The 11,229-nt window shown below is 49.5% G+C and overlaps 1 protein-coding gene across 1 annotated transcript; it reads left to right on the top strand.

Annotated features, from left to right (window-relative positions):
* Window positions 1-2,191: 2,191 nt before the first annotated feature.
* Window positions 2,192-3,583, top strand: Pnma3 (PNMA family member 3). Its single transcript, XM_026403543.2, has one exon. It carries the CDS (start codon window positions 2,192-2,194, stop codon window positions 3,581-3,583), a length of 1,392 nt encoding a protein of 463 aa, XP_026259328.1.
* The last annotated feature ends 7,646 nt before the right edge of the window (window positions 3,584-11,229 follow it).

The raw sequence follows: 11,229 nt of genomic DNA, 5'->3' as shown, positions 1-11,229 counted from the left end.
AAAAAATAAATTCAAAAAGAGATGAATAGAGGAGAGGAAAAGAATCAAGGAGGAAGGAGAAAGGGAGGGAAAGCAGAAGAACCTGGGAACAAAATCGACCAAATTGTGCTACATACACGTATGAATACATTATGATAAATTCAATTTTTTATGTATGATTATGACACATCAACAACATATACATGTAAATAAATAAAAGGAAGATCAAAACAGTAGAGAAAGTAGGGAGGGAAAGGAGAACCACTGGGGATTAATTGGAGTAAAATTATCTTTTGTGCATATATGAATGTCACAATGCACCACATTATTCTGTATAATTATAATGCACTAATAAAAACACAAGAAATAAAACTTTTAAAAGGGCTGAAGATGTAGCTCAGTGATACAGCACTTGTTCAGCGTGTGCAAGACCCTGTGTTCCATTCTCAGTACAGCTGAAAGAAAGCAAAATGGAAGGAAGGAAGGAAGAGAGGAAGGAAATGAGAAAATCTAGTCTGACCAGGGAAGTCACAACTGGCAGGCCAACAAGTGGACCACTGACAACTACAATGTGAGACTTAAGTAATGTGGGCAGTTCTCTTCCACATCCCTATATAAGTTGGGTTCCCAGACCCGGCTGGATAAGTGGGCCCCAACTGAAGGCTGGAGAGGGGCTGGAGGCCTGCTCATAGGAGGCCAGGATGGAGATGGCAGAGCAGGCAGGAGCACAAAGAACACAGGGTTGGTATGAGGGCTCTTAATGAAGGACAGTCAGTCCCTTCCTCATTTCATTGCTGCCCTGGAACACAACTAATATAGAAGTAGCCTGCTAAGAGCCAGGAAGACAAGGCAGTCCCAAAGGGTGGGGCTTCAAGTCCGGGAAACAGCCTCCCAAGACCGTGGATGTGCAGTGTGCAGACCATGAAAGGCCATGGCAGATCTTCCTATGGGCTGGTCACTGACACTCAGGGCAATGAAGCACATAGACCCATTGTGTACCCTCCATGGCCCCAGCCCTGTGGTCTCTTCCAGTGGGATGGGCATTGCCCAATGCTTTGGTGGGGTGGGGTGATGAGCACACATTAACACACGTGAGCACAGGTTTGTGCACGTGAGCGCATGCATACTTAATGGAATCACACCTGGACCCGGTGCCCTGGCCTGGCCCAGAGACCAGAACAATCCTATCCTGGGTGGGGATGGAAAAAAGGACTGCAGGCAAAGAAGCCCCAGAGGGCCTGCTCCCCACCCCTGGCCAGAACGCAGAGCTGGTGGGCCCACCCCAGGCCGCTTCCTAGTGGACACCTTGGGCGCAGACCCCTCGCTGTGCTGGCGCCCAGGGCACATCCAGGAGGAGCAGGGGACAGGGCTGGACCCAGACGGACGCGGGACCGGGTGGGGAGAGCCAAAGGCGTGGGGTCTCCAGACACCGACACTCAGACACCCCCTCCCGGGGGGGGGGGGCTCCACCTGTGCCAGGGCGGGGGCGGGGGAGGGAGGAGGAGCAGGTGACGTCACCCGCGGTCCCTGGGTGCCCGCGGCGGCGGCGACAGCCCGGCCGCGTGACCCGTGCGCGCCAATGGCCCGGCGGTCTCCGGGGCGACGCGGAGGGTCCCCGCTCCACCGCCACCGCGCCCCCGCCCCGCGTCCGCACTGCAGAGAGCGGTGGCGAGCAGGCGCCGGCGCACTGGCCCACGTGCCGCGCCGGGAGAGCGAGAGCTGGACGCAGAGCCAGCGACAGGGCGAGGGAACCAGGGGCGACCGACCCCGCCGCCGCCGCCGCCGCCGCCGCCGCCGCCGCCGCCGCCGCTCTGCTCAGCCCGGAGGAGCCCGCGCAGCGGGGGCCCGGACCAGGGAGGACCCCGCCCCAGCAGGAGGTACCGTACCCCCGGGAGGGGCCGCTCGGGCCAGGGAGACCCCGCGGCCCTCCGCCCGTGCTGGCCCGGCCACAGCAGCCCCGCGGGGCGGGGGGCGGCGTGGGAGGGTGCTGGGGCCCGCGGGGACCCTCGCGGGGTGGGGCGGGGGTCGGGGCACGAGGGGCGGCTGGGGTGGGAGTGGGGGGTTGGGCATTAACCTCGCTGTCGCCCCGTTCGCATTCACAGGTTGTGGAGACCTGGGTGGGCTGCAGTCGTCCTGGGAGTTGGCTGATATATTTATGTGCACGCGTTCTGATCACCCACCCCCAAATTAGAATCTGCTGAAGTTCGGGAACATGCCATTGACCCTGTTGCAGGACTGGTGTAGGGGGGAGCATTTGGACACCCAGAGGTCCATGTTGATCCTGGGAATTCCTGAGGACTGTAGTGAGGATGAATTTGAAGAGACTCTCCAGGAGGCTCTCAGGCATCTGGGCAGATATAGGGTTATTGGCAGAATGTTTAGGAGGGAGGAGAATGCCCAAGCCTTTCTACTGGAGCTTGCACAAGATTTTGACTATGCTTTGGTCCCCAGGGAAATACTAGGAAAGGGGGGACCCTGGGAAGTGATTGTAAAACCCCGAAATACTGATGAAGAATTTCTCAATAGACTGAACCGCTTCTTAGAGGAGGAGAGGCGGTCCGTGTCAGACATGAACAGAGTCCTTGGGTCCTGCACTAATTGTTCAGCTCCCAGATTGGCTATATCACCAGATTTCTGGACCTGGGCCCAGACCCTGGGGGCAGCAGTGCAACCTCTGCTAGAACAAATGCTATACCGAGAACTAAGAGTGTTTTCTGGGAACACCATATCTATCCCAGGGGCATTGGCCTTTGATGCCTGGCTTGAGCACACCACTGAGATGCTACAGATGTGGCAGGTGCCTGAGGGGGAAAAGAGGAGGAGGCTGATGGAATGCTTGCGGGGCCCTGCTCTCCAGGTGGTCAGTGTACTGCGTGCCAACAATGCTGCCATCACAGTGGAGGAGTGCCTAGCAGCCCTGCAGCAGGTGTTTGGACCTGTGGAGAGCAGAAAAATTGCCCAGGTGAAATTTTGTAAGGCCTATCAGGAGCCAGGAGAGAAAGTCTCTAGCTTTGTGGTACGTTTGGAACCCCTGCTTCAAAAAGCTGTAGAGAAAAATGCAGTATCCCGGAGGAATGTGAATCAGACACGCCTGAAACGCATCTTAGGTGGGGCCACCCTTCCTGACAAACTTCGAGAGAAGCTTAAGCTGATGAAACAGCGCAGGAAGCCGCCTGGTTTCCTGGCCCTGGTAAAGCTCCTACGTGAGGAGGAGGAGTGGGAGGCCACCATAGGTCCGGAGAGGGAGATTCTGGAAGGGTTGGAAATAGGCCAAAGGCCATCTGCCAGAGTCAGTGGGGTCAGGGCAGCGCTTGTTCCTGCCCTTGGCAATACTCTTGAGGCAAGGCCTTCCCAGGGTTCCCGACGCTGGAGGGGCAGAGGCCAACACAGGAGAGGAGGTGTGATGAGGGCTGGCTCTAGAGGATCAAGAAAACGGAAACACCACACATTCTGCTATGGCTGTGGGGAAGATGGCCACATCAGGGCGCAGTGTTTCAACCCCCCCAATCTGCCCTTGGTGAAGCAGAAGAGACAGGCTGCAATTGATTTGGGAAACGGGAGCCGGGCTTGGGACAAGAGCCATCCCAAGTCCAAGGCCAAGTAGGCTCTGGAAAACAGGGCAACAATTCTTATCACAGGCCTAGAAAACAAACAACAAATTTGAAGAATGGGCAGAGGCAGCTCAGACAAAGAGCAGAGGGTTTCAGTAGGGAAAAAGGACAGAGCAATCAGGTCCAGACTGAACCCTGTCACCCTCTACCAGTGGGAAGGGACTCCAAGAACCAAAATCAGACTTCATGCAACTCAGTGAGGGTCCATCACAGGATCATCAAGGGGTGCCAGAGTACCAAGCAGGGAGCTGCCACACCCTGCACATGGGAATCTCAAGCCTCACACAGAGACCCCAGCGATACAGAGTATGAAGATGGTGAGACGGTGGGCTCTGACATGCGTGTCTGCAGTGTCATCTGGCCACCTCCAAGTTCCTACACTACAGACTCAGAGCTAACGATGCCAACCAGACACCAGGATACATGGAGCATGGAGGAGCCTGCCCTGGGGCCATCTGTGTCAGAAGGAGCCAATTCCTCTGAGGAAGAGCTCGAAGAGAGAGAAGTCATGCTCCGCAGGGGAGGTCGCAGGGTCCAACCTGTCTTCAGGATCATCTACACTGCTCTAGGGGAGCCCCAGGAAGGCAGTACCCTTGAGCCCTTCCGCCCATAAAGGCCGGGTCTCCAGACCCCAAAGCCCTGGGAGCCCAGCACCATCCCAGAGGCAGTTTCCTTTCCTGCAGCCTGACAGGGCTGTATGGGCAAGGACACCAGAGACTAAGAAGACCCCCAGGCCGGGGCATTGGCACCCACTAGGTCAGTGCCCCCAGAGCTGGCTTAGGCGTGAGTGGATATAGAAGGCAGCTTTTGCTCCAAACAGGAGGAGGTAGGAAAGGAGTGGGAGGAGTATGAGGGAGGACTTGGAGGGGGGCAGTTTGTTCTGTTTTGTCTGTGCAGGACCACTGGAGAAGTGGAGAGAGCAAGCAGGGAGAACTGGGGCCTGGCTTGGCAACTCACAATTCAAGAGCTGCCAACCCAGGGTCAGCCCCAAGCCCTGCCAGCCTAGGGCGGCCAGCCTTGAAGCACTACTCAGCGGCCATCCATAGCCTGGATGAGGGCACCTGAGTACACCTGCCACCTGCACTGGACTGGGAGACGTCGGGGAAGAGAGTCCATCTCAAGGGTGCCAGCTGCCTGGCTCTCCCAACAGGCAAAATCCCAACCCGATTCACCGTCCCCGGGGCAGGGTGCTCCTGTCCCTGTCCCTGGAGGCCCACCTTATCTGTAAGCCCCCTAGTGACCCACCTCAAGCAAACGCCCACCCCCACGCTAGCCATCGTTCCTGTGCAAAGCCCCCGTGAGGTGTGTGTCAACCCCGGGCAGAGGACCGTGCCCTCGTGGCCGGCCACCCCCAGGCCCGGGCACGTGCCGTGAGCTTCCGGGCGAGCCAAGGCTCTGCTCGCTCCTGTCCAGTGTCGTGAGCTCAACCTCTGCTTTCTCGGTGTAGATCTAGGCCAGCTGCCTGCCGCTTGGCTTGTTCTCGTGGAGATGTGTGTGTGTTCTTATCTGAGCAGCTCCCCCCAGGAGGCCCTGAGCCCAGTCCCCAGGAGTCGGAGACGGGAGCCGGCGGGAAGGATGGACGGCTAGGGCGTGGTGGACGCACACCCCCTCGGTGATCAAGACCGTGGCCTCACCTCGGGCAGGAAGCACTGGACCTTAGATGGAGGGGGAGGGCCAGGGACTGTGCTTTGACGTTCCACCCCCGTTGTTCCTTGTGACTCAGTTTCCTTGGCTTGGGGGGGGGCGTGTTCCCTGTTATGCTTTCCACTGTCCTGTGACCGTTCTGTGCCAGCCATAGGGCAAGGGCCACCCCACAGCAAGTCAGCCCCTCAGGGGGCTCCCGGAATGGAAGTGAGTGTTCATTGCCAGAGGCCATTGTCCTGGCAAGAGGCAGAGCTGAGGTCCTCAGAAAGGGAGACTGTGGTGGGAGGGCCCCAGCGTGGAGATAGAGGAGGCTCCTCGTCTGCAGCCCCAGGAGGGGGAGGCCCGGGACCTGTGGCCTCGAGTGGTCGTGAAGAGTCCCTTTAGGTGTTGTCGTCACCCCTTCTCTTCAATGGTTTCTGTAAATGTTTCTCTTCAATAAATCTCATGGATGTTCCAGCCAAGTTTTTTGCTTCCTTTAGGGATGGGACAGGGTGGAATGGAGGGGACAACTTTGGCAGGGTTACCATTGTGGTGTGTGCAGGGTAAATTTCAGATAGGCTATGGGGTACACTAACTGCCAAAGTGATCACAACCCAGGGTTACTAGCTTATGGACCCTGATGAAACATAGCTGAACATTACATAGGTGGATCTAGATAGTGACTGGTTAGATACCTAGGGCACTCTGTGAGATTTTCCAATAGAAGTGGATCAGATATTAAAGGGTGGATGGGGGGCAACAGGCAGGACCCATGTTCCCATAGCCCCATGATGGCTTAAGTGCTCCAAACACTCAACACATGGGATCTAGACATCAAAACAAGACCAGTGTGTGTATGTATGAGATGGAATTAAAATTTCACCATGCAGGGGAATTGTGAGTATCAATATGAGTGTGTGTTAGCATATGTATGAACGGGGGGGGGGGGGCTGGGGTTGTGGCTCAGTGGTAGAGCACTAGCCTAATGTGTGAGACACTGGGTTTGATCCTCAGCACCACATAAAAAATAAATAAACAAAATAAAGGTATTGTGTCCATCTACAACTAAAAAAATTTTTTTTAAAAAGAATATGCGTGAATGTTTGTAAGCATTTTTATTTGTGGTGGTGTGACAGTATTATTAATTTGTGAATATCTGTGTCAATATATCAGTGAATGTATGTTGTTATGGTTTAGATATGAGATGTACACCCAAAAAGCTCATGTGTGAGACAATACTAGAAATTTAGAGGTGAAATGATAGAGTTATGAGACGCTTAACTTAATCAGTGCATTAATTCACTACTAGGAATTAGCTCAGTGGTTCAAGTGGGGTGTGGCTGGAGGAGGTGGGTCACTGGGGGTGTGCTTTGGGGTTCATATTGTTCCTGGTGAGCAGAGCTCTCTCTGGTTCCTGATGGTCATGTTCTGAGTTGCTTTCCACCTCCACCCTTCCACCATGATGTTCTTTCTCATCTTGGGCCCAGAGCAATGGAGTCAGTCATCTATGTACTGAACATCTGAAACTGTAAGCACCAAATAAACTTACCTTCCTCTAAAACTTTTCTTGTCAGGCCTTTTGGTTACAGTGGTGAAAAAGCTGACTAAAACATGTGGATATGTGATTTAGCATGTGAAATGGTGTGTGAATGTGAGTATGTTAGTGTGTGTTTGAGTATGAGTATGTATGTTTTCAAGTATGAGTGAATGTTGGTGTGTGAATGTGTGTTGGTGTGTGAGTGTATGTTTATGAATGTACATAAATGTATAAGTGTCTTAGTAAATGTGTTTAGTGCGATGATGTGTGAGAATGCCACAGTGTGTGCTTATGTGTGAATATGACTGAGTGTACCTGACTGTGACCTGAGTGTATGCATGAAGGAATGTGCAAATGTATAAAGAGTTCATGATTGTGAGTGAATGTGTGGTAATGGATGTCTGTGTATATGTGTGTGTGTGCGCGTGCACACGTATATAAGAGAACATGTGATATTTAGCTGAATTTATATGAGTGCATGTTTTGGTTAGTTGATGGGCTTTTTATTTGTTTAAGGAATCAAACAAGAGAGTTAGGGAGAAGGCAGAGTAAAGTACAAGTTGCTTCTCACAAAACAGCCATAAGACTTTTATTGACCCCAAACTGGTAAGCACTATAGCTGGTCCTACAATGCCCTCATTTACTTTCAACATTTGGCACATGCCCGTTTTCACGGTTCCTATCATTGTATGTTACTGTTACTGTTGTGTGATTAAAATGCACTCCTTGCATGAGTCCCTTTGTGGACATTATTTTTCCCTTCTCTTGGGTAAATAAGTAGAAATGAGATGGCAGAGCCACAGGGTAGGAGTATATTTAACTTTATAAGAAACTTCACGCAGATTTTCAAAGCTATTGTGATCACTTATACTCACAATGCACAGTATCCTGTTTCTCGGGGTCCTCCAAAAAAATCTTGTGTTTTCATCTTTGAATTTTCAGGCACTGTATTGGAGAACTCATTGTGGTATTTTGTTGTTGCATTAACTAGCATTTCTGTGATGGCTAATGATATTGAGCATTTTGTATGTTTGTTTATTAACTGTCTTTCTCCCTTAGTGCAGGACCTGTTCAAGTCTCTTGCTCAGTTTTCAACTGGGATCCTCTTCTCTTTCATTATTGAATTGTGTGCCTTGTTACAATACTCAGGATACAAGTTCTATGTCATATATATGTGCTGGTATTTTTTCTACCAGTTATATATTCCCCGTGTATATTGTTAATGGTATGCATTCACAAGCAAATTGGTTTTATTAAGATGAAGTAGTCTGCTGTAACATTTTTTCTTTTATAATTAACACTTTTAGGGTCCTATCTAAGAAATATTTCCTTGGTCCACATTTGTAAAGATTTTATCTTATGTTTTATTTTTGTGGTTTTTGCTTTTTCATCATAGGATGAATCTAAATTAGTTTCTGTATCATAAGTGAGATGTGGGGTCAAGATGCATTTGAAAAGACTTTTCTTTTGATACTGATTTTTTGGGGTGTTGGTAGAAAATATTTGACTTTGTATCTGTGGGTCTACTACAGAGTTCCATATTTTCTCTTTGGTATTTTTCAGTTGTAGATATTCTATTTGGTTCTTAATTATACTTGTTATTTTTTTTGATGGAGTTCTTCCTCATTGGTTTTTAATTATATTCATTTGTATTCTTTTAATTCTGGAACAACATTTATTTCCATTAATTATCTTTAATTCCTCATCTGCTAATCCTATAGTTCTTGCCATTTCAGGGCCTTCGGAAACATTTTATCCTTGTTTATGGATCATGTTACTCCTTCTAATGTCTAGCAATTCTTCCCAGAGGTGGACATTTTCACTGTCAGGTTGTTGAATGTCTTGATTTTGTTGTTTCACTTAAGTTTGTGTTGAGTTCTGTTCCAGCAGGCAGTTGTTATTGAGTTGTATGACTTGTTAAAATACAGACCATCCTGAGTTTTTTGAGGCTTGTTGTTGTTATTATTATTATTACTGCATATTAATTGTATAAATTAATGGGTTTGACTGACATTTCTATGCATACATATATTGTGCTTTGATCATATGCAACCTTCCTCTTACCCCCTCTTGAGTTCCTCCCCCTAACTCCTCCCCATTCCTTTCCCTTTCCTCAGTATTCCCTCTTCTAATTTCAGGTCACTCTAATGTTTTGTTAATGTGGATCTTGCAGGGCTGAGTCTTCTTCCTAAGGTATGGCCTTTCTCTGTTCTGTACTGAATGTCCAGAGATTTCAATGTGGTTTCTCCTCTATGGCCAATGCAAAATTGAATGTCTCTGAACACTGTGTGATTTCTGGTAGTTCTGTTGGTAGCTCTCTGGAAGGTGTTTTGTGTCCAACCTGTGGCGTCTCAATCTGAGCATGCAGAGCTCAGTATGCTGCCAAAGGTTTAGTGGGAAGTTTGTGAAGTTTTCAGGAACTGTTTGTATGCCTGATCTCCTTCTCCCTTACACAATGACTGCAAATTATAGATGCCTCAGTAGCTCCCAACTCCACAGTTCAGTGAGAATGACACATGCTTTTTGAATTTTCCCCTTCCTTTGCCATCAACTGGAAAGTGTCTCCAAGCCTATACCAATGAGGTGTGGCTGTTGGTTGGCCACACCTCTTTTGACTTCCTTATCACAGAAATCGCAGTCTTAACAAACTTGCCAAAGCCAAGGTGCTCATCCTGAGGTAAATGGGGTTGGATGGTCAGTGGATATTGAGGGACTGAAGAGGGAAGGGGACCAGGGCAATTAATGGGGAAGAAAGGAGAAGTTCATGGGAAGGTGGGATAGGGCCATGAAGGTCCTAGAGTACCCATACCAAGGTCTTTGGATATCTGCCCCAGATGTGCAGCAAGCCACGTGCATATTCAGAGAAGAACCATTGTCCTAGAATTATGTGAAGGAGAAGAATGACCTGCTCATGTCTGTGAACTAGAAAGATCAGTGAGAAACTAGTGTTAGGAAAAGATGGAGGGGGCACATTTGTCACACCAAAGGTAGCTGCAGAGGTGGTGAGTGAATACAGAGACCACTTTTGTTGAAGTATTCTCATGTGATGAAGTTGGAGGCACATTGGAGCTAAGATTCAAGAAGATTTCTGATGGACAGGGTCTCTTTGCAGAACTAAACCAAATTTATCTGTGGGAAACTATGATTTTGCCTATCAGGCAGCCCCTAGAGGCACTTTCTATTCCTTCTTATACTACTGACCAAAGCTTCAGACTGGTAACACTCAGTTCTAAGAGGGAGGACCTGGAGTCTGCCTGGAGGCCATGTATTTCTGGTTGCCTTCTCTTCTCTGAGATGACCCTAAAAAGGCTTAGTTCTGCAAGGGTGTATAGGAGGATTATGCTTTCAAGCAGGCCCCATTAAGTGCAGGTAAGCCAAAACAGATGATCCCAAGGAAGGTCTCATTGCTCAACCAGACATCTTCTTTCTTTCAACTATTACTGGTGGTTACATGTGTCCCAATGGACATCTCATTACCTCCTTTTCAACAAAGAGAATCTTGTATAGCATTCAAAGTGTCCTGAAAACTGGCTAGGGCCTATACACTTCTCATGTAAAATTAACAGGCTGGTTTCTTTTGTAGCTCCTGGAATGTTGAAGACAAGACATAAAACAGACCCACCAATAAGGACTGAAAGAAGGGTCTGTCCTTCAGAGCATGACAGAGCAACACAGAACAGCAGATATACACAGTTAAGTCCAGCCAAATCCTTTGGTATCCTTGGCAACCAATATCCCAACAATGACGCAGAAGATGTGACAGCACTGCAAAGGCACAACAGAGCCATTGCTGGATGACAGGGCAAATATATTCCATAAAAGAGGATACAAATATTAAGGGATTCGAAATATCAGAGGTGTATTCACCTAAGAGAGCTAATGTAAGTAACTGAAATTGTGAAAGTCAAGAAAAAAGAAATCTACAGTGTCAAAATGGTGAGAAAAAAAAACATGTCAGGTGTCAACAGAGTTGGTGTCCACCAGAGGTTCTGAGGAAGGATCCATTGCATTCCTTCCAGTCAGTTCCTGGTGGCCAGAGGTATTCCTTGGCTGAAGGCAGCTTCACTCTAAAATTCACTTGGCAAGTAACAAAGACTGCCTTGGGTTCGAGTCTGTCTCTGTATCCAAACTGGCCCTTTCCACAAGGACATCAGTCATCTTGGAGCGGAGGCCCACCCTCTTCCAGTATGACCTCGTCTAAATTTAACAAGTTACAACTGCAGCGACCCTATCTCCCAATAAGGTCACATCCTGAGGTAGTGGGCGCTAGGACATCCCCATATGAATTTGCGGGAAGTGAGGGGGTGCCCAATTGAACCCATAACACTCAGGAAACCAGAACCACGGAGTCCCCCAGCTGCAGACAGGCGCACAAGTCACCGTGACCAGGTGCAACCATCTGAAGGCCTCTCTCCTGGAAGCTGTGGCCCTGCCCATAAACGCTGGTCAACTCCTGAGGCATCGCCAAACCCCACAGCT

The sequence above is a fragment of the Urocitellus parryii genome, chromosome X (genome assembly GCF_045843805.1).
Source record: "Urocitellus parryii isolate mUroPar1 chromosome X, mUroPar1.hap1, whole genome shotgun sequence".
Taxonomy (NCBI): Eukaryota; Metazoa; Chordata; class Mammalia; order Rodentia; family Sciuridae; genus Urocitellus; species Urocitellus parryii.
Note: the sequence above shows the minus strand (reverse complement) of the source record. Positions and strands in the feature narration are given on the sequence as shown.